Source organism: Asterias amurensis, chromosome 6 (assembly GCF_032118995.1).
Source record: "Asterias amurensis chromosome 6, ASM3211899v1".
Taxonomy (NCBI): Eukaryota; Metazoa; Echinodermata; class Asteroidea; order Forcipulatida; family Asteriidae; genus Asterias; species Asterias amurensis.
Genome location: NC_092653.1, coordinates 26,223,828 through 26,247,593, shown reverse-complemented (window position 1 = coordinate 26,247,593; position 23,766 = coordinate 26,223,828). Strand labels below are relative to the sequence as shown.

General features: G+C 39.1%; 2 protein-coding genes across 4 annotated transcripts in view; both read right to left on the bottom strand.

The window, feature by feature from the left end:
• The window catches only part of LOC139938775 (E3 ubiquitin-protein ligase TRIM33-like), a 106,166-nt gene that overhangs the window by 25,494 nt on the left and 56,906 nt on the right, over nucleotides 1-23,766 (bottom strand). The window contains exons 8-10 of one of the 3 annotated variants that reach the window (XR_011786201.1): nucleotides 22,278-22,384; nucleotides 12,612-12,750; nucleotides 2,062-2,168 (exon numbers count right to left, since the gene is read on the bottom strand). The exons of 1 other annotated variant lie outside the window; for it this stretch is intronic. The gene's annotated coding sequence lies outside the window, so the exon portion shown is untranslated. The remainder of the gene's footprint in view (nucleotides 1-2,061; nucleotides 2,169-12,611; nucleotides 12,751-22,277; nucleotides 22,385-23,766) is intronic. One more of the 3 variants, XR_011786202.1, reaches the window with a different exon arrangement.
• LOC139939062 (E3 ubiquitin-protein ligase TRIM33-like) lies at nucleotides 2,681-11,100 on the bottom strand. Its single transcript, XM_071934780.1, has 3 exons — nucleotides 10,899-11,100; nucleotides 7,180-8,470; nucleotides 2,681-6,395 (listed from the first exon to the last, which is right to left on the bottom strand). The coding sequence occupies exons 2-3, from the start codon at nucleotides 8,462-8,464 to the stop codon at nucleotides 5,779-5,781; spliced, it is 1,902 nt and encodes a 633-aa protein (XP_071790881.1). The 5' UTR covers nucleotides 8,465-8,470; nucleotides 10,899-11,100; the 3' UTR covers nucleotides 2,681-5,778.

Genomic DNA, 23,766 nt, shown 5'->3' with positions numbered 1-23,766 from the left:
CATTGGTTGTTCAGTGATTGAGTGATTGTGATTGAATCATTCAGTGGTGATCAGTTGAATCAGTGGAGATCAATAGAGACAAGTGGAGTCAATCAATGGAATACTCCGGCCAGCTTCTGTATGCAGCTTCTGTGCACTTACATGGATCTGATTGGCATTGGTGGTCACTCAGCCGGTTTACACTCAGCAGATGGAAGTTAGGATCAGATTTTTCCAAAATTTGACCAAAATGTTAGCAGGTCAACTCCAAGAGATATACCAAAATGATCACAAAGGTATTTGTAGTCGATTGGTGTATTGATAAATCTCACAGTCAGTTGCCATCGTAAAAAATCTTCGCAGAAAGCGGAGAGACATAACACTGGCGGCCACTCCTACCGGAGTTTGGTCAGGGGAACAGATAAACTCATCTGCTATGCAAGCTTTGGTTGAGAGACAGATCTGCTAAGCAAGTTTGGTCAGGGAAAAAGATAAACTATCTGCCAAGTTTGGTCAGGGGAACAGAAAAACACATCTGCTAGACCTAAGCAAGTTTGGTCAGGGGAACAGATAAACTCATCTGCTAAGCAAGCTTTGGTTGAGAGACAGATAAACTCATCTGCTTAGCAAGCTTCGATTGAGAGACAGATAAACTCATCTGCTAAGCAAGCTTTGGTTGAGAGACAGATAAACTCATCTGCTTAGCAAGCTTTGGTTGAGAGACAGATAAACTCATCTGCTTAGCAAGCTGTGGTTGAGAGACAGATAAACTCATCTGCTAAGCAAGCTTTGATTGAGAGACAGATAAACTCATCTGCTTAGCAAGCTTTGGTTGAGAGACAGATAAACTCATCTGCTTAGCAAGCTGTGGTTGAGAGACAGATAAACTCATCTGCTTAGCAAGCTTTGGTTGAGAGACAGATAAACTCATCTGCTAAGCAAGCTTTGCTTGAGAGACAGATAAACTCATCTGCTTAGCAAGCTGTGGTTGAGAGACAGATAAACTCATCTGCTAAGCAAGCTTTGATTGAGAGACAGATAAACTCATCTGCTTAGCAAGCTTTGGTTGAGAGACAGATAAACTCATCTGCTTAGCAAGCTGTGGTTGAGAGACAGATAAACTCATCTGCTTAGCAAGCTTTGGTTGAGAGACAGATAAACTCATCTGCTAAGCAAGCTTTGCTTGAGAGACAGATAAACTCATCTGCTAAGCAAGCTTTGATTGAGAGACAGATAAACTCATCTGCTTAGCAAGCTTTGGTTGAGAGACAGATAAACTCATCTGCTTAGCAAGCTGTGGTTGAGAGACAGATAAACTCATCTGCTAAGCAAGCTTTGATTGAGAGACAGATAAACTCATCTGCTTAGCAAGCTTTGGTTGAAAGACAAATAAACTCATCTGCTAAGCACGCTTTGATTGAGAGACAGATAAACTCATCTGCTTAGCAAGCTTTAGTTGAGAGACAGATAAACTCATCTGCAAAGCAAGCTTTGGTTGAGAAACAGATGACAGATCTGCTAAGCAAGTTTGGTCAGGGGGACAAGTTAACTCATCTGCTCAGCAAGCTTTGGTTGAGAGACAGATCTGCTAAGCAAGTTTGGTCAAGGGGACAAGTAAACTCATCTGCTCAGCAAGCTTTGGTTGAGAGACAGATCTGCTAAGCAAGTTTGGTCATGGGGACAAGTTAATTCATCTGCTGAGCAAGCTTTGGTTTAAGAGACAGATCTGCTAAGCAAGCTTTGGTCAGGGGGACAAATAAACTCATCTGCTAAGCAAGCTTTGGTTGAGAGACAGATCTGCTAAGCAAGTTTGGTCAGGGGACAAGTTAACTCATCTGCTCAGCAAGCTTTGGTTGAGAGACAGATCTGCTAAGCAAGTTTAGTCAGGGGGATAGATAAATGTATCATATGCACAACTCTCAATATGGACTCCCAAAAGGCAGACATGGTAGACGCGCATTGTTTGGATGTGCCTAAACACGTGTACCATCCTTTTGTGCACGTTTTTGACACCCAAAATGGCGGACAGGAGACGTCTGCTGTATGTGCGCTGCGCGTTGTGTAAATAGGGTCTATACATACCTTATGACTGGGTCGGTGCAGGGCTGTAGGGTCAAGCAACAACAATCAAAGTCAACCACAGAGTCCTTTCCAAGACGGGTCTTGTTGGTTCCATAAACCAGATTGAGCTGCAAGATAACGCAAAAGGAATCGTCATGAAGGTGTTTAGAATTATTGATTCAGAATTATCATCTTAAGATTATTGTCAAGATCCATCAATGTAGCAAGCCTATGATCAATATTTGCAATTGTGAACTTAAAAAAATTAATTGGGGTTGAAAAAAAAAAATTGAATAGAATGGGACTTAAACCAACGACTTCCAGATTAATGTGGCGGTGCTCTTCCAACTGAGCTATCTAGCCCTCTGTTGGCGGTCTTTCTATTTTATCAGTTTCTTTGTTCAGGGGTGCCAGTCATTCCAGTTTTCATAAAATGCCGAAAGATTTATACACAATGCATACAGGCCAGGTTTGTACGTTTGTACATTGGAAAATACCTCTAAGCTCCGAGCAGTTTTTACAAGACAAGGAAATTGAATAAGCACCAAGGAAGAGAGATAGTGGAATAAATCTTCACTTGACAAGAAATAATAATAGAGTAGGAATCATCTCCAGATGTATTGACAATGTCTTAAGTTGGGAGTACAATAAGAGACAGATATAGCATTCATCTAAACAAGTCTACATGAGCAATAATCAACTGCAATATCAATCTTGATTTATTGACAATGTCTGAAGTTGGGATTACAATAAGAGACAGATATAGCATTCATCTAAACAAGTCTACATGAGCAATAATCAACTGCAATATCAATCTTGATTTATTGACAATGTCTAAAGTTGGGATTACAATAAGAGACAGATATAGCATTCATCTAAACAAGTCTACATGAGTAATAATCAACTGCAATATCAATCTAGATTTATTGACAATGTCTAAAGTTGGGAGTATAATAAGAGACAGATATAGCATTCATCTAAACAAGTCTACAAGAGCAATAATCAACTGCAATATCAATCTTGATTTATTGGCAATGTTTAAAGTTGGGAGTACAATAAGATACAGATATAGCATTCATCTAAACATGTCTACATGAGCAAGAATCAACTGCAATATCAATCTTGATTTATTGACAATGTCTAAAGTTGGGAGTATAATAAGAGACAGATATAGCATTCATCTAAACATGTCTACATGAGCAATAATCAACTGCAATATCAATATAGATTTATTGGCAATGTCTAAAATTGAGAGTACAATAAGAGACAGATATAGCATTCATCTAAACAAGTCTACATGAGCAATAATCAACTGCAATATCAATCTAGATTTATTGACAATGTCTAAAGTTGGGAGTATAATAAGAGACAGATATAGCATTCATCTAAACAAGTCTACATGAGCAATAATCAACTGCAATATCAATCTAGATTTATTGACAATGTCTAAAGTTGGGAGTATAATAAGAGACAGATATAGCATTCATCTAAACAAGTCTACATGAGCAATAATCAACTGCAATATCAATCTAGATTCAATGACAATGTATGAAGTTGGGAGTATAATAAGAGACAGATAAAGCATTCATCCAAACAAGTCTACATGAGCAATAATCAACTGCAATATCAATCTTGATTTATTGACAATGTCTAAAGTTGGGAGTATAATAAGAGACAGATATAGCAGTCATCTAAACAAGTCTACATGAGCAAGAATCAACTGCAATATCAATCTAGATTTATTGACAATGTCTAAAGTTGGGAGTATAATAAGAGACAGATATAGCGTTCATCTAACAAGTCTACATGAGCAATAATCAACTGCAATATCAATCTTGATTTATTGACAATGTCTAAAGTTGGGAGTACAATAAGAGACAGATATAGCATTCATCCAAACAAGTCTACATGAGCAATAATCAACTGCAATATCAATCTAGATTTATTGACAATGTCTAAAGTTGGGAGTACAATAAGAGACAGATATAGCATTCATCCAAACAAGTCTACATGAGCAATAATCAACTGCAATATCAATCTAGATTTATTGACAATGTCTAAAGTTGGGAGTATAATAAGAGACAGAAATAGCATTCATCTAACTAAGTCTACATGAGCAATATTCAACTGCAATATCAATCTAGATTTATTAACAATGTCTAAAGTTGGGAGTATAATAAGAGACAGATATAGCATTCATCTAAACAAGTCTACAAGAGCAATAATCAACTGCAATATCAATCTAGATTTATTGACAATGTCTAAAGTTGGGAGTACAATAAGAGACAGATATAGCATTCATCCAAACAAGTCTACATGAGCAATAATCAACTGCAATATCAATCTAGATTTATTGACAATGTCTAAAGTTGGGAGTACAATAAGAGACAGATATAGCAAGAAGTATATGAGAAAGAAGTATTTTCTCACTAAAATTGAATTTGAAACGTCAATTGAGGTATCCAATTCAAGCATCTGAAAGCACACAACTTGTGTGACAAAGGTGTTTTTACTTCAATTATTCTCTCCCAACTTTGACGACCAACCGAGCTCAAACTTTCACAGGTTTTATGTTTAGATACACCAAGTGAGAAGACTGGTATTTGACAATTATCAAAGGTGTCCAGTGTCTTGAAATGTGATGATAACAATAAAATATACATTTTACATTCTTTTGAATGTTAAGGCATTTTCATACATTGATACAACTTTTCTAATAATAAAGGTTATCTAACTTAGAAAGCAAATTATGGCAAAATATACAATAGTTAGTTTTATTACATTTTGATGAATAATGATTTTCAAAGCAACTCGTTGCATGCAATGTTAAACTTCATAGATTGCTTCTCTTATCAAAATGAAAAGGTTGCACTACTTAATGAACAACCCCATAATGTAATAATCAACCCTTTGCATGCAATGTTAAACTTCATAGAATGCTTCCCTTATCAAAAGGAAAAGGTTGCACTACTTAATGAACAACCCCATAATGTAATAATCAACCCTTTGCATGCAATGTTAAACTTCATAGAATGCTTCTCTTATCAAAAGGAAAGGTTGCACTACTTAATGAACAACCCCATAATGTAATAATCAACCCGTTGCATGCAATGTTAAACTTCATAGATTGCTTCTCTTATCAAAAGGAAAGGTTGCACTACTTAATGAACAACCCCATAATGTAATAATCAACCCTTTGCATGCAATGTTAAACTTCATAGATTGATTCTCTTATCAAAAGGAAAAGGTTGCACTACTTAATGAACAACCCCATAATGTAACAATCAACCCTTTGCATGCTACTATTTCTTGCAAATACTAGTTTCTGCAACTATTTCTTGCAAATACTATTTACTGCTACTATATCTTGCAAATACTATTTACTGCTACTATTTCTTGCAAATACTATTTTCTGCTTTTAATTCTTGCAAATACTATTTTTTGCCCGATGGAGTGTTTTTCAGAAACTCCTTAAAATAGACAAGCCTGTACTCGAGATAGTTTTTCTCCAAACATTATTTGACTGCAAAATGCAAAATGAGTCAACAATGTAAAGATTTGCCACCAGGTATTGCAGACAGAATTAATCAACTCAATGTCATCATATTGAGAACTAAAATTAAGTGGTTACTTGAACTTTTCAGTTTGCATAACTTTGTGATTTAATTTGATTGACATAATTTGGTGGTCAGTTCAATCCATGAGACAGTATTTGACCAGTATCATCATTATTAGATATCAATACACCTTTTTATAAATCTTCACTGATTTGTTGTCTGCCACTGCAAGCTGCTGACCATCTGATGTCAATGAGATTCCCTGTGGGTCATACAGACCCTGAGCAATACAGCTGAGAAATCTACCCTGAGTGTCATACTGATGAATATGACCAGTGCCTACCCCATTCTCCACTGCAATGTAGATAGATGAGCTGTCACAGCATACACCTCTGCAGGATTTAACTTGTTGACTATTGATCTTTGGATTGATGCTGAATAGTGTAGTACCAGTGATGTCAACAATGTCTACTTGTTGTCTGTTCCCACCACTGACTACAACTCTGTCCTTGCTGTCAATGGCCAAGTAGTGAGGTTGTGTCTGAACTGAAACAGTGTCAATGAGTGAACCATCACTGGATCTGTGTTTAGTTATAACTGACCTCTTCACATCCCCGACCATGATTGTATCCTTTATGATTGCTACACTGCAGAGGTTTACTGATGTCTTGCCCACTTCACTATGAGGCACTGTGTGGAATTCAAACATCTTGTTGCCATTCCTATTGTACATCTTGACAGAGTTGGTCTTATCTACAATCACTAACTGATTCTGGAATGCAGCAACAGCCTGAGGCCCTGGAAAACAGATAAACAAACGGATAGAACCCAATATAATGAATGAATATTCATTTGCAACACAATTTACAATAATTTGATTTTTGTAAAAAAAATTAAAAAGAGATGATTTTTTAATTGAATGTTTCCTGGGTTGTAAAAGCTCGTTGTATGTTGCTTCCAATTCACAATCATACATGTAACAATGACATGTAACAATGACATACAGTAGAACAATAAACAAAACTTTGTTCATATTAGCAAGGTTACTATTAATCAAGAACAAAATAGTATTGAATTCTTTCTTTTTAACTCTTCTTTTCTGTTTTCACCAAAATAATTATTTTATTTATTTAATAATTTATTTATTTAACATTAATTTGGTATTAAGCTGCTTTTGTTGGTGTTAATTAGTGGAATGTCAATTATTAAGAATGACAGCAGCAGAGTGGATTTAGTGATCATGCAGCAGATGAATGTAGTCCTAGTCTACAAGGTACAGTGAAATAGCAAGAACCATTCAATTTCATGACATACAGTTTGACTACCATGGAAACCTTGTATTGATCACAACCAATGCTGTGATGTTTGAACATTTTAATGATTGACTTGAGTTGAGAAAAGCAAACAATGTTTGATAAATATTTCTCAGATTTGATTGTGGTAATGGAGTGGATTAAATCCTTATTTTCATTGAATACTTTTTGACTCTCACCCTGATAACCAACCAAGAGTACCTTTTGCAAAGTGTCATCTGAGATTTACAACAATATACCTCTGACTAAAAGAATTGTAGGGAACTTACAGCTTGATAGTGTGATAGATTTCTTCTGGTGTCCCTTAGTGTCGTAGATTGCCACTCTTTTATTCCCTAAGTCTGCCACTGCCATCTCATCCCCAGGTACAGAGGCATCAATATCCACAGCCCAATTGATTCCAGCATTAAAATTCAAACAAAGCTCCCACCTTGACTCCTTCGTAGGCTCCTTCATAATCAGATTACCTAGGGAAGTTTTACAAACCCCTGGAGTGAATCCCAGATGGTCAAGGGTCGAATCTATCTTGGGTTGATTTAGATCTCCAAGTAATTTCAAGTCCTTACTGATTGTTGGATAGCTTGCAAGGAAGTCAGGCATTGATGAATTCTTGCTGATGTCTTTGGCGCTCTGTAGTGATTGCTGTATTTGCTGCAAGTTCACACTCACTGCTTGCTCAAATTCCTCCAATTTCTTGTTCCGATCTTTAAGGATGGTTTGTATTTCATCCATGATGCGACTCTCTTGAGCTGTTACCTCAGCCCTGATCTCATCCGCTCTGTTCTTCACCTCTGCCATGGTTCTCTTAGCTGCAATGTTTAGGTTGTCTTTCATTGTGGAGGCAGTTGCTTGAGATTGTTGAAGCTTCTTCATGGTTTCTTCAAGGGGAGTAAAGAGTTGAGTCAATGACTGTTTGTATGTGGATGAGGCTTGGTTGCATTCAATATACTCATGTTGTGGTTTACAGTGACCTATGACAGTACAATCTCTACAAATCATCACATCACATGTTGTACAGTAGAACCTCATCACTTCACCTTCATGAGTTTGGCATTCTGGATGGCGTTTGGGTTTTGTCTTTTTCATTGCAGTTTTCCCATCTCTAACATCTTTCAAAGTAGCTACTGTATGGCTTAACAACGAGGGAAATTTCTTGTGCATTTTGTAGCAGTTTGCACAAATAAACATGGGGCAGTCATAACAGAAATGTGTTGCCTTGTTTTTTTCCTCACATAAATTACAGACCAACTTGCTGTGTTCAAGTGAACTGACCTGCTCCAGTTGACCTGCAAGACCAGTTAAAATGAAGTTACTCTTGAAATCTTCAACACCCGTCTCAGGAAGTTGTGTCTCCTTTCGACACAAAGGACAAATAAGCATCTTTGCATCTTTGTAGTTGGTAGTGTGATATTCAAGTAAACAGTGTTTACAGAAGCTGTGAAGACAGTCTAGTAGTTTGGGTTCCGTGTACTCCTCTTGACAAATACTGCACTCCAGATAATCCTTTCGGATATTCTCTAGAGCTGAACCTTGTGCTGGTTTAGAAAATGCCATTTTGATCTGAATAAAAAAAAAATAACAAACTCATTAATCAAATATTATAAACCACAAGGGAAACTGACCGGATAAATTTCAATTGATTTAGTTTTGAACAAACATTATCACTAGAGTGGGACTCGAACCATGGACCTCCAGATTAACATGGCAGTGCTCCGTAGACCAACTGAGCTATCTAGCCAACATAGAGAGACTGACAACACAGGGCTAGATAATAATTTGGGGTGCTAATCATCCTTACTCGCAGCTGCATGTAAGAGCTGAATTGCAAAGGATGCGGCTACAACGTGTTCGAGAAGCTGGCATGCATGGGTGCCTTTGGCTGCCAGCCACATCAACCCATTATGACCACGGAGCACAACCAAGATCGAAAGTGTTCGATTTTTCCCGAGGGAGGAAAACCGAATGGTCTGGAAAACCCTCGTGGCACAGCAAAGAACAAACGCACAACTCAACTCACATATGGCCCCGACCGGGAATCGAACCAGAGTCATCTTGGTGAGAGGTGAGCGCTATACGCACAAGCCAACCATGCAATCCAGTCAGCTCATAGCCAGTCAGCTCATAGCCAGTCAGCTCATAGCCAGTCAGCTCATAGCCAGTCAGCTCATAGCCAGTCAGCTCATAGCCAGTCAGCTCATAGCCAGTCAGCTCATAGCCAGTCAGCTCATAGCCAGTCAGCTCATAGCCAGTCAGCTCATAGCCAGTCAGCTCATAGCCAGTCAGCTCATAGCCAGTCAGCTCATAGCCAGTCAGCTCATAGCCAGTCAGCTATAGTTGGTAGAGCGCCAGGACATATATCCAGGAGTGCGTTTTGGCGACCCCAACCAAAAACCGTTTCGGTTGTTGGTCGTTGGTTCTGCTGTTCAGACTGAACGTCAACCGAGTTGTGAGCTCGGTGACCGTTTTGGTTGTGACATCAGAAACAGTTTTTGGTTGGGGTCGCCAAAATGCACTCCAGGGGTCGTTGGTTCAAGTCCCACTCTGAGTAGGCCTAAATTTGTCTTTGTTCAAACCCCAAATCAAAATAGTTAACATTCAGTTTGCTTGAACGGCTCTTGCTATTCTACATCAATTTGAACCATGTATTGTACAAATGGGAATGTAATAAAACATTTTAATATTTCATCATTCAATGTCAAATCTTCATGTTCACTTAGAATGTTAAAACATTCTAAGTGAACATGAAGATTTCTTTGATGTAGCAATTTTCAATCAGCTTTTAAACAACCATAAGCATCTATTTAGTCAGTTTACAAATAATTTAATACCAATTGGATTTGGGACTCATTGGTTCGACACTGAATATTGGGGACACAAAATATAATAATATGAACTAGTGAAATTGAGTCTTTCTGATTAAATAGCTGTGAACACTAAAGTGCAAGCATTTACAATATTCTTGAATTTTGCTGGAAATAAGCAGAACTGAAAATAATTTGTTTGTGATTAATTTTCTTCTAATTTCTCAGAAACTACAAATTCTCAGCAAGAACTATTTTAAGGGGAGCTTTCTACCATCATTAGCTTTAAACCGTGTAAGTTTAATGTAGATCTGTGGACATTGTGTCGTTGGACCTACAAAAAATACACAGAACCTTTAAGACCCCAGATATGCAAAGAATGACCTAAACACTAATTGGCATGTTACTATGGCAACAGGCAATATATTGATTTTCAAAGTCTATACGCCTCTCTTAATATTTATGCATGAGGTACGTCACATTGCTAACTCAAAACGAGGCGATGTGCGCAGCCACTGCAAGTGATGGGGGAAGTGCGCCCTTAGCCTCATTTTGGGTAAGAATTATGACGTCATGCATTTAAGTATTAAGAGAGGCGTATTGGTTGAGTCGCATCCCAAGTCCTTTAAATCAACAAAGATAAAAAATGTCTGAAGTAGGGCCTATTAATGCCAAAGATGTCAAACAAGTTTTGATCACCACTACCTTTAAGATTGATAATCAAACAATACCTTCCCTTAAAGGTAAAAACATGAACAATAAATGAGACAAGTCCTTTGCATGGGAAATTGCTGTTGATTATTTAATTATTGGGATATCGTCTCTTTTTGTTCATAACACTGAATTCAAGTCTTAGAAAATGTTGCAACCAATTGAGAAGAATGACCCTTAATAACCAGCCATTACTTCCATTGCATTGAACGGTAAATTCATTCTAATCTGAGTCAATCATGGAGCTAGGAAACAGATTTCTACCATGAGTGATTTGAGAAACCATGCAGTCGTGTTAATTGTACAAAACTTTTAAATGTAAACCAAAGATAAAATCATTATCATCTAGGCTGCAAATTACAAACAAATTATACACTGCACAAATTAAGTGGTATTTGTATACAATCTTAGGCCTGTTTTAAGTAAGCTGCCAGAGTATTTTAGCAAAGTTGAATCAGTTTGTGATCTGTACTCACCTAAGCACTTAGTACTGTTCAAAAAGATGTCCAAGATACGTCTGCAATCCTGTCAGGATGTTCACTGAGTTTACAACAGTCTCTTATTTCCTGGTAGAATGTAGGATTATGTCGCAACAAATACAGTCACAAAAACACCACCAACAAATACAGTCACACAAACACCTACGTAGCAAGTTTGTACTGTGTACTGAGCGGGGTGTGTCCACAGTTGCTGGATTAATATACCTATACAACATACAACGTACTGCAGTACTGTATGTTGACAACGAACTTCAGTGTCAAAGGTCATGGAGCTAGCGATACTGCACGTCTATGTGTTGAACAGTTGTCTGGGCTGTTTTAAGAATGAACTTGGCAGTGTACATGGTGTAAACAACTCCATGAGTGTACAACAATACACAGTGAATGTACAACGTACTGTAGTAGGCTACAGTGTGATGACAATGAACTTCAGTGTCCTCAAAACCAACAATCCTAAAGTTGTTTTGATTTCCCAAGTCCTCAAAACCAACAATCCTAAAGTCGTTTTGATTTCCCAAGTCCTCAAAACCAACAATCCTAAAGCCATTTTGATTTTCCAAGTTCTCAAAACCAACAATCCTGATTCGTTTTGATTTCCCAAGTTCTCAAAACCAACAATCCTGATTCGTTTTGATTTCCCAAGTCCTCATAACCAACAATCCTAGAGTCGTTTTGATTTCCCAAGTCCTCAAAACCAACAATCCTTAAGTCGTTTTGATTTCCCAAGTCCTCAAAACCAACAATCCTAAAGCCATTTTGATTTCCCAAGTCCTCATAACCAACAATCCTAAAGCCATTTTGATTTCCCAAGTCCTCATAACCAACAATCCTAAAGCCATTTTGATTTCCCAAGTCCTCGTAACCAACAATCCTAAAGCCATTTTGATTTCCCAAGTCCTCAAAACCAAAAATCCTAAAGCCATTTTGATTTCCCAAGTCCTCAAAACCAACAATCCTAAAGCCATTTTGATTTCCCAAGTCCTCATAACCAACAATCCTAAAGCCATTTTGATTTCCCAAGTCCTCATAACCAACAATCCTAAAGCCATTTTGATTTCCCAAGTCCTCATAACCAACAATCCTGAAGCCATTTTGATTTCCCAAGTCCTCATAACCAACAATCCTAAAGCCATTTTGATTTCCCAAGTCATCATAACCAACAATCCTAAAGCCATTTTGATTTCCCAAGTCCTTAAAACCAACAATCCTAAAGTCGTTTTGATTTCCCAAGTCCTCATAACCAACAATCCTAAAGCCATTTTTATTTCCCAAGTCATCGTAACCAACAACCACAAAGGGATAAAAACAAGTCTTTGTTCATTAAGTTCCTTGTTTACAAGCAATACTGATCCGTTACAGAAATGTTTCCATTACAGAAATGATATTCCAGAGATAAGATCTGGAAGGAGGCTGAGAAGTCTCAAATGCCGAACCAAACCATATTTTCAACTCTTGTTTTATATTCTACTACCCCAAAGTAGATTCTCAAAACTTGGGAGACTTCTTAGTTCTACTAGCTGGGCAGAAGCTAGAAATTCAGCCGGGACTACTACTTTAACTTTTAGTAGATAGTTATTAACTTTAATAATGCGGAGTGAGTTTTTAATCTGTCTCATTGTTTCAACTAACTTGCTTTAGTCAACCTCAAGAGACTGTCTTTAGAAAGAAGAATAACCAAAATGTCCTTACTATACTTTCTCCTTTGCATCCAGGAAGATTCAAACGGCAGGTACAACCTTGATGTGCAACTTCTGGACACAGAACTGAGCAACTGCAACGCTGATCGGAGCAAATTTAGATCGGAAATGTTTCTCGGCTAAAACCTGACCTGGAAATAACAAGAAGAGGTTCAGTGAATTAATGTTGAATAATACTAGATATAATAGCAAGTTGTTATAAAGCGCATTTCACAACACCATCTCAATGTACTTCATATTAATGGCCTGGTCATTGTATTCATTTAATCTTTCCCAGCTCCCTTTGGGAGTATCCAGTCTGGGCTGCTGTGGTGCTAAGAAGGCTTTTTCTCAGCTCCCTTTGGGAGTATACAGTCTGAGCTGCTGTGGTGCTAAGAAGGCTTTTTCTCAGCTCCCTTTGGGAATATACAGTCTGAGCTGCTGTGGTGCTCAGAAGGCTTTTTCTCAGCTCCCTTTGGGAGTATACAGTCTGAGCTGCTGTGGTGAACAGAAGGCTTTTTCTCAGCTCCCTTTGGGAGTATACAGTCTGAGCTGCTGTGGTGCTCAAAAGGCTTTTTCTCAGCTCCCTTTGGGAGTATACAGTCTGAGCTGCTGTGGTGCTCAAAAGGCTTTTTCTCAGCTCCCTTTGGGAGTATACAGCCTGAGCTGCTGTGGTGCTCAGAAGGCTTTTTCTCAGCTCCCTTTGGGAGTATACAGTCTGAGCTGCTGTGGTGCTCAAAAGGCTTTTTCTCAGCTCCCTTTGGGAGTATACAGTCTGAGCTGCTGTGGTGCTCAGAAGGCTTTTTCTCAGCTCCCTTTGGGAGTATACAGTCTGAGCTGCTGTGGTGCTCAAAAGGCTTTTTCTCAGCTCCCTTTGGGAGTATACAGCCTGAGCTGCTGTGGTGCTCAGAAGGCTTTTTCTCAGCTCCCTTTGGGAGTATACAGTCTGAGCTGCTGTGGTGCTCAGATGGCTTTTTCTCAGCTCCCTTTGGGAGTATACAGTCTGAGCTGCTGTGGTGCTCAGAAGGCTTTTTATCAGCTCCCTTTGGGAGTATACAGTCTGAGCTGTTGTGGTGCTCAGAAGGCTTTTTCTCAGCTCCCTTTGGGAGTATACAGTCTGAGCTGCTATGGTGCTCAGAAGGCTTTTTCTCAGCTCCCTTTGGGAGTACACAGTCTGGGCTGATGTGGTGCTCAGAAGGCTTTTTCTCAGCTCCCTTTGGGAGTATACAGTCTGAGCTGCTGTGATGCTCAGAAGGCTTTTTCTCAGCTCCCTTTGGGAGTATACAGTCTGAGCTGCTGTGGTGCTCAGAAGGCTTTTTTAAACCATCACAGGTACTCATTTATACCCCTGAAATAGCAATAACCATTCAATTTCATGACATACAGTTTGACTGCCATAAAAACCTTGTATTGATCACAACCAATGCTGTGACGTTTGAACATTTTTTATGATTGACTTGAGTTGAGAAAAGCAAACAATGTTTGATAGATACAGTGTTTATCAAATAAAAGCAAGCTAGAAAATCAACCAGAGCCGAACTACACAGCCCAGAGGCACTTTATTATGACCAAGATAATAAGGTGAACATGATCCTGTCTGACCCATCCCATCCCATGTACCCTAAGTTTTTATTAAGTCGTCGGCGGGAGGATCTCCTTGGACACAATGCTACAACAACTCCTTTGTCCCTACTGCAATTCATGTTTACAATGGTTCTTAAGTTAGCTGCACTGTGTTGTATGCGTTGTCGGTTTAAAGGACCTCGCTTGTTTATACAACATAGACATAGCTGCCATATCGGAAACTTGGTTCAGCTCTAGCACACCAATTGAATTGTTTGAAATTGATGGATTTACCCTTGCAACAAAGTCGAGGATTCAGCAACGTGGTGGAGGAGTGGCATTGTATGTGCGGGACAACCTCTACCCCCAGTCTGTTGACATCAAGGTTCCCAACCATCTTGAAGTTGTATGGATGAAAGTGAGACCCAACCGTCTACCCCGAGAAACGCCTGTGCTCTTTTATGCTGCAGTATACTCACCACCTGGCAATCCCTTTGAGCGAGACCTGATGGATCATCTATTGGATGGTATTGACTTCATCCAATTAAACCATCCCCACGCAGGTATCACTATTTTGGGTGATACTAACGGACTCTTGATTTAAGAGAACTATGCTCAGGAACTGAATTTAACCAAATGGTCAAGGACCAGACTCGCAATTGAGTAGTTCTCGATAAGATAATTACAAATGTTTTCAAGCATTATCATACCCCGGCTACCTGCTCTCCACTTGGAGCAAGTGATCACTCGACTGTTCTCTGGACTCCAAAACAAAGACCTTCTGGTAACACAACATTCTCCCGAGTCGTCCGACCCATGAAGGACTCATCAATCCGTGACTTTGGTTCATGGATTGCTAACCATGACTGGGAGGTTTACAGCAAATCAAGTGCTACAGATAAATGCACAGCATTTTATGCTATTCTGCAGGAGGCAATTAACACTCACTTCCCGACAAAGACAATCAAGGTCCACTCAAAGGATAAACCATGGATAACTGCATACACAAAAAGCCTCATCCTCCAAAGACAGCAACTATTCCACACCGAACTCCGCTCTTCAAAATGGAAACAGCTTCGTAATAAGGTATGCCGAACAATTAAACAAAACAAGGAACACTACTAAAAGAATCGAGTACAGCAACACAAGAAATCAAATCTAGCTGAATGGTACAAACACATCAAAATCATGACAATGGACAAGAAAGATACAACCATCAACCCTCCTCCAGGTGTTAATGCAGGTCACCCTAAAGATGTGGCAAATAGCTTCAACGACTATTTTTGCTCCGTCTTATCACCTCAAGCCACTCTCCACCTCAGAATTAGCTGCGTACTGCCCTGACCCTCTTCCGGCCCCTTTGGTACACAACTACCAGGTCTATGCAGCACTCAAGAAGATAAAGTTGGGGAAATCTAGTGGACCAGATGGCATCTCTGCCAGAATAGTACGGGAGTTTGCCTGTGAACTTAGCGATCCTCTGACAGATAAATACGGTGACCACCCAAGCAACGTTAGCACAGTTGTCATAACAGACTTCAGCAAAGCATTTGACTGTGTTAACCACACCATACTTATCAACAAGCTCGTAGAATTAGGTGCTCGCCCTTAAATAACAACATAGATAGCTAGTTTTCTGAGCTCTAGAGATCAGTGTGTCCGATACCATGGGGAAACCAGCGACTGGAAAACACTCAAAGGTGGAGTCCCGCAAAGGAACATGTCTTGGCCCCCTTGCATTCCTAGCACTTGTCAACGATGCAGCAGACAACACCCAGACTACAGCGCTAAAGTATGTCGACGACCTAACACTGGTTGGGCAAAGCAATCGTAACACTCCAGCATGAACTTGATAATCTTGATGAGTGGGTTAACAACAATAACATGAAACTGAATGCTAGTAAGTGTGCTTCTATGGAAGTCACTTTTGCTAAGAACCCCCCAACACAACTTCCACTCACTATCAATGGTGTCCCACTTCAACAAGTTGAAACCGTCAAGATCCTCGGACTACAAGTGACCAAGAACTTGAAATGGGATACTCACGTCAAAGACATTCTTAAGAAAGCAAATGGCCGACTCCATCTCATGAAGACATTAAAACATTTCAAAATGTCATTATTTGACCTCAATACCATCTTTAAGGGTTATGTCAGACCCATTATTTAGTCAAACTTTTGGATGACATTCAAAAGGCCATTGATGTTTCTAAGCATTCTGCTGCCTTGATTACTACTGATTTTAGTAAAGCTTTTGATCGTATTGACCATCACATTTTAATTGAAAAGTTCATTCATTTAGGTGTGAGAATCTCTATTTTACCATGGATTTGTAGTTTTTTATCTTCTTGTTCACAGGCAGTGCGGTATAATGGGACACTTTCAAACTGGGAAACCGTCAAAGCCGGTGTCCCACAAGGTACCAAAATTGGACCGATCGCCTTTTTGGTCATGTTGAATGATTTTGTCACTGATCATCAAGAGGTTACTCACTATAAGTATGTAGATGACATGACCCTTAGCCAGTCTTTTAAAAACTCTGAGAATGCTATTGGTTTGCAAAACGAATTAGACTGTCTCCAACAGTGGGCTGACACTAACAACATGAAAATCAATCCTCCCAAGTGTCAAGCTTTGAGTATTTGTTTCCAACGCACCCCAGCTGTACCACCTAGTTTCCATATTGGTAATTCAGCCATCACTAACACAAGCTGTATGAAAATTCTTGGGGTTCATCTACAGAGTAATCTTAAATGGGATACCCAGGGGCCAATTTCATAAACTGCTTAAGCAAAAAATTTGCTTAAGCACGAAAATAGCTCGCTTATTTTACACATATACATTGCTTATGACTAGTATTAAGCTGTTGTTTACTTAGCATTACAATTGAATGGAGTCTTGACTGGTAATCTGATTTTACTAAGCAATAAATTTTTTGCTTAAGCAAAATTTTTTGCTTAAGCAGCTCTATGAAATTGGGCCCAGATAAGTTCAATGTGCAAAGCCTTCAACTATAAAATGTACCTTCTGCGCCAATTAAAACGGTGCTGCACTTCTACTGATGATTTGTTGAGTGTATATATTATGTATGTTAGACCAACTATTGAATATGCTTGCCCAGTCTGGTATTCAAGCCTCACGAAGTCTCAACTTGGATGCCTTGAAAAGTTGCAGCGCAAGGCTCTTCGTATTATCTTGTCCTACGATTACTGTGAAACTAAGTCTTTTGCTGAAATTTATTCCCAGCTTGGCCTCCCTGCCATGGATGTTAGACTTGAGCAGCTCTTCGTTAATTTTGGTAAATCCCTCCTCACTTCTGACAGATATAAATAATGGCTTCCCCCACCTAGAAACAACAACCTGAGAAATTCCAACAAACTTTGTACAATTAAATGTAGGACTAACCGTTTCAAAAACAGTTGCATCCCTCCCCTAGTTGAGCTGCTCAATCACCAATAATTGTTCTGGCCTGTAGATAACTTGTTTTCATTGTGTAAATATTTGTAATAATTATACTTACAGTTTTTAAATTTTATATTCTCATCTACTCTATTTTTATAATCTTGTATTGTATATTTGCTGGTTTTTGATGTTTGAATGTATTTTTATATTGTAAACCTAAACACAATTCAGCCTTTTGGCTGCTACGTTTGATTTTTAATAAACCAATAATAATGATAAAAAAATAGAAAAAATCCAACGTAGAGCCTGTAAGATAATGATGGGCAGAGAGTACTTGAGCTATGAAAATGCTCTTGTCCAGTGTAATCTCAATACTTTGTCAGAAAGAAGAGAACAGCTGTGTAAGGATTTCTTTCAATCGCTCGTTTCATCAGACAAGTTTAGTAGTTGGCTCCCACCAAAAAGAAAGGATGTCCACCATAGGAATCTTAGAAATCAGAATAAATTCTCTCTACCCATCTGCAAGACCAAGCGATGCCAAACAAGCCCTCTTATGTACATGACTAAGAAGTGATAGTCACTAAACCTTTTTTTTTTTCTCTCAGTTGTGTTCCGTTATTTTTATTAATATTTCCCATTGCCTGCTCAGCATGTCCAGTTTATTTTGTATCTATGTTTGTTTTTGTGCCATGTTTGATTTTAAATGATGGTCTTAATCAGCTTTTTGTTTTTTGTTTACTTCAAATTGGCCTATTGTTTTGTTTGCATTTGTATTTGCTACTCCCTACGTGAAATCTTTTGCAAGTTGATGTTTGTGTTGATATTCTTGCCATGATTTTATTGAAAGATTGGTCTGGGGGATTGCAGTTGGAGACCGGTCCATTTGTGATTTAGGGGTAAACATTTAATTTTTCAGTGCCACTGTTTTATTTTGGTGCATGAAGTGGATTGGTCCCTGACTGTGGTCCTTTCGACTTTAAATCCTCCCATTGAGAGTGAACTGTTTTATAAATAATCTCTGTTTTAGAGTGTTATAGTTTATATGCCATTTTAATTTTGATTGTAATGTTTTACTCATATGTTTAATTAATTAATTTTAAATTACTGTTCTCCTCCCTATAGGAGTGTACAGTACTTCTCCCTCTCAGTTTTTCTGTGTAAGATTTAGGTAATTTTAAATAGTAATGTAATGTTTTACTCCAAATTTTTAACTATGCAACTGTTCATGTAATTCTGCTGCTGGCAACAATTGAATAGAATTTTAATAAACCATTGAATAAAAATAGAAACAATAATCTCATCATTCTTAAAGACACTGGACACTATTTTGTCATAGACTACAGTTGCAATCATCGTAAAGACACTGGACACTATTGTTACATTGTCAGAGACCACTCTCACTTGGTGTATCTCAACATTCTTAAAGACACTGGACACTATTGGTACATTGTCAGAGACCAGTCTTCTCACTTGGTGTTTCTCAACTTTCTTAAGACACTGGACACTATTACTACATTGTCAGAGACCAGTCTTCTCACTTGGTATTTCTCAACTTTCTTAAGACACTGGACACTATTACTACATTGTCAGAGACCAGTCTTCTCACTTGGTATTTCTCAACATTCTTAAAGACACTGGACACTATTGGTACATTGTCAAAGACCAGTCTTCTCACTTGGTGTATCTCAACTTTCTTAAAGACACTGGACACTATTGGTAATTGTCAAAGACCAGTCTTCTCACTTGGTGTATCTCAACATTCTTAAAGACACTGGACACTATTAGTACATTGTCAGAGACCAGTCTTCTCACTTGGTGTATCTCAACTTTCTTAAGACACTGGACACTATTGGTACATTGTCAAAGACCAGTCTTCTCACTTGGTGTATCTCAACTTTCTTAAAGACACTGGACATTATTGGCAATTGTCAAAGACCAGTCTTCTCACTTGGTGTATCTAAACATTCTTGAACACACTGGACACTATTGGTACATTTTCAAAGACCAGTCATAACTGTCAAAACGAATTGGCAGATGGGGACTGCATTTTCTTGCATTGGTAGCTAGTAATGCTAATAGGTTGAAAAAGGTTCCACTTGGACAGGGGGACAGGTAAACTCAATCTGCTAAGCAATCTTTGGGTAGGGGACAGGTAAACTCATCTCCTAAGCAAGCTTGTGTTGGCAGACATATAAACTCATCTCCTGAGCAAACTTGTGTTTGGAGACAGATTAACTTATCTGCTTAGCAAGTTTGGGTAGGGGGCAGTTAAACTCATAATCTAAACAAGATTAAGTTGACAGACAGATAAACTTATCTGCTAAGCAAGCTTTTGGTAAGGGACAGGTAAACTCATCTGCTAAGCAATCTTGGGTAGGGGGACAGGTAAACTCATCTACTAAGCAGGTTTTGGGTGAGATACAGGTAAACACATCTGCTAAGCAATCTTGGGTAGAGGACAAGTAAACTCATCTGCTAACTAAATATGTGTTTTTCTGGGGACAGGTAACTGCATCAGCAAATTAAGCTTTGGTTGGGGACATGTAAACTCATCTGCTAGGCAATCTTGGGATGGGGGGGGGTAGTTGAACTCATCTGCTCAGCAAATTTGGGTAGGCGAACAAGTAAAATCATTTGCTATGCAAGCTTGGGTTTGGAAACAGGTAAAATTATCTGCAAAGCAAGCCTGTGTTGGGAGATAGGTAAACTCATCTGCAAAGCAAGCTTGTCAGGGGTACAGATAAACTCATCTGCTTAGCAAGCTTTTGGTGATAGACAGATAAACCCATTTGCTAAGCAAGCTTTGGTTGATATACAGATAAACTTATCTGCTAAGCAAGTTTTGGTTTAGAAACAGATAAACTAATCTGCTTAGCAAGCTTTGGTTGAAACACAGATAAACTCATCTGCTTAGCAAGCTTTGGTTGAGAGACAGGTAAACTCATCTGCTGAGCAAGCTTTGATTGAGATACAGATAAACTCATCTGCTTAGAAAGCTTTGGTTGAGAGACAGATAAACCCATCTGCTTAGCAAGCTTTGATTGAGATACAGAAAAACTCATCTGCTACTGCTAAGCAAGTTTTGGTTGAGAGACAGATAAACTCATCTGCTTAGCAAGCTTTGGTTGAGATACAGATAAGTTCATCTGCTAGGCAAGCTTGAGTTGGGAGACAGATAAACTCATCTGCTAAGCAAGTTGTGGTTGAGAAACAGATCTGCTAAGCAAGTTTGGTCAGGGGGACAGATAAACTCATCTGCTCAGCAAGGTTTGGTTGAGAGACAGATCTGCTAAGCAAGTTTGGTCAGGGGCACAAGTTAACTCATCTGCTCAGACAGCTTTGGTTGAGAGACAGATAAACTCATCTGCTACTGCTAAGCAAGTTTTGGTTGAGAGACAGATAAACTCATCTGCTAAGCAAGCTTTGATTGCCAAACAGATAAACTCATCTGCTTAGCAAGCTTTGGTTGAGAGACATATAAACTCGTCTGCTAAGCAAGCTTTGGTTGAGAGACAGATCTGCTAAGCAAGTTTGGTCAGGGGGACAGATAAACTCATCTGCTCAGCAAGCTTTGGTTGAGAAACAGATCTGCTAAGTAAGTTTGGTCAGGGGGACAGATAAACTCATCTGCTCAGCAAGCTTTGGTTGAGAAACAAATCTACTAAGCAAGTTTGGTCAGGGGACAAGTAAACTCATCTGCTCAGCAAGCTTTGGTTAAGAGACAGATAAACTCATCTGCTCAGCAAGCTTTGGTTGAGAAACAAATCTACTAAGCAAGTTTGGTCAGGGGGACAAGTAAACTCATCTGCTCAGCAAGCTTTGGTGAAGAGACAGATAAACTCGTCTGCTAAGCATGCTTTGGTTGAGAGACAGATCTGCTAAGCAAGTTTGGTCAGGGGGACAGATAAACTCATCTGCTCAGCAAGCTTTGGTTGAGAAACAGTTCTGCTAAGTAAGTTTGGTCAGGGGGACAGATAAACTCATCTGCTCAGCAAGCTTTGGTTGAGAAACAAATCTACTAAGCAAGTTTGGTCAGGGGGACAAGTAAACTCATCTGCTCAGCAAGCTTTGGTTAAGAGACAGATAAACTCATCTGCTCAGCAAGCTTTGGTTGAGAAACAAATCTACTAAGCAAGTTTGGTCAGGGGGACAAGTAAACTCATCTGCTCAGCAAGCTTTGGTGAAGAGACAGATAAACTCGTCTGCTAAGCAAGCTTTGGTTGAGAGACAGATCTGCTAAGCAAGTTTGGTCAGGGGGACAGATAAACTCATCTGCTCAGCAAGCTTTGGTTGAGAAACAGTTCTGCTAAGTAAGTTTGGTCAGGGGGACAGATAAACTCATCTGCTCAGCAAGCTTTGGTTGAGAAACAAATCTACTAAGCAAGTTTGGTCAGGGGGACAAGTAAACTCATCTGCCCAGCAAGCTTTGGTTGAGAGACAGATAAACTCATCTGCTCAGCAAGCTTTGGTTGAGAGACAGATCTGCTAAGCAAGTTTGGTCAGGTGGACAAGTAAACTCATCTGCTCAGCAAGCTTTGATTGGGAGACAGGTAAACGCATCTGCTCAGCAAGCTTTGGTTGAGAGACAGATCTGCTAAGCAAGTTCGGTCAGGAGGACAGGTAAACTCATCTGCTAAGCAAGTTTCGTCAGGGGGGTCGACCGGAGACGCCCGTGTATGTGAGCTGCGCGTTGTGTGAATAGGGTCTATACATACCTTATGACACGGTTGGTGCAGGGTTGTAGGGTCAAGCAACAACAATCAAAGTCATCCACAGAGTCCTTTCCAACACGGGTCTTGTTGGTTCCATAAACCAGATTGAGCTGCAAGATAATGCACAAAGAATTGTCATAAAGGTGTTTACAATTATTGAGTTTCTTGTTATTAATCATAGATCCTTGAAATATAAACAACTTATTGATTCAGAATCATCACAAAAAGACTATTGTTCTGTCCATATTGGCGTGTCATGGCCAAGCGGTTAAGAGCACCGGATTCAAGCTCTGGTGTTTGATCAGCAGTGTGGGTTCGAATCCCGGTCGTGACACTTGCTACATAAAATTGGGGAGGTAGTGCTTTCTGCTCTACTGGCCAGGCTTCGGATTGATGATACCCAAGCTTACATCCGTATGGACTGTAAAAGGGGTAACCCTGTTTCAGCCCTAGGAGTAGGTGGCAACGGCCTCTGGACAAAAATAATTGTAGCCCACACCTTGAAGTGGCCTTCAGGCCTTGTGTGTCTGGCGACTTGCATACAAAAATTTTTATTTTTTTTAAAATATAAAAAAAAAGTGCCATGAGCGCCGCTTGCGGCGAATATCAGCACTATAAAAATGTCCATTATTATTATTATTATTATTATTATTTTTATTATTATTGTCAAGATCAAATAATTTAGCAAGCCTATGATCAATGTATGAAATTATGAACTTTAAAAAATGAATTGGGGTTGAAAATAGACAAATTGAATACAGTGGGACTTAAACCAACGACCTTGTCACATTGATTTACAAAGAAAGTAATATAGTGACATATGCATCAAATGAACTCAAATAAATTGACAGGATGAACACAATTCTTCTTCTTGAAATAAACCAAGTTCTTTTAACATATACGGGGGATTAATATTTACAGAAATTTACAGAAAATATAGTACAGTTTGTTAGGTCGTAACCTCAAGGTGTGTTTTCTTACGCCCTTGGTTGGCCGAGGAAACCAATGAATTAATTAAATCACTTAAAATACACAACTTTCTTCTTGGATAACTTAAGGGTGCTTCTTTCAAGCCTAGGTTGAAACAATAAACAATTACAAATCACAACTTTTCTTGTTCATGTTTAACTCAAAGGTACAAATTATTTACAACTTGCTTGGATTGAACTCAAGGGTTCGTCCACTCGAATAAATCAATTATTCAGAGCACATCTTTGGCCAGCTTGCATTAAAACATATAACAAAATTAACATGCTCGGCGACTTCAACAGTCCGTCCTTCAGGTATACGGCCTTAGTTTTAGCCCCATGAAGTCGGTCGATGGTTGACTGAACTCTTCATCGCCAAGGGTTGGGCGTCGTGCGTCTTATTTAAATCGGGGTTTGGTGGCCATGATATTCAGTGTAGGAGGGCACGGTTCCAGGCTGTGGGCGCCGGTGGAAATCGGTCACTGAAGACTTTCCAAAAATCACAAAACTCCGCCGTGGACTTT

Excerpts from the sequence above, each read along its gene's own strand:
- LOC139939062 (XM_071934780.1), bottom strand. The coding sequence starts at position 8,464 with ATGGCATTTTCTAAACCAGCACAAGGTTCAGCTCTAGAGAATATCCGA. Across the intron at positions 6,396-7,179 it reads ATCTATCACACTATCAAGCT|GGCCTCAGGCTGTTGCTGCA; the intron begins GTAAGTTCCCTA and ends TCTGTTTTCCAG.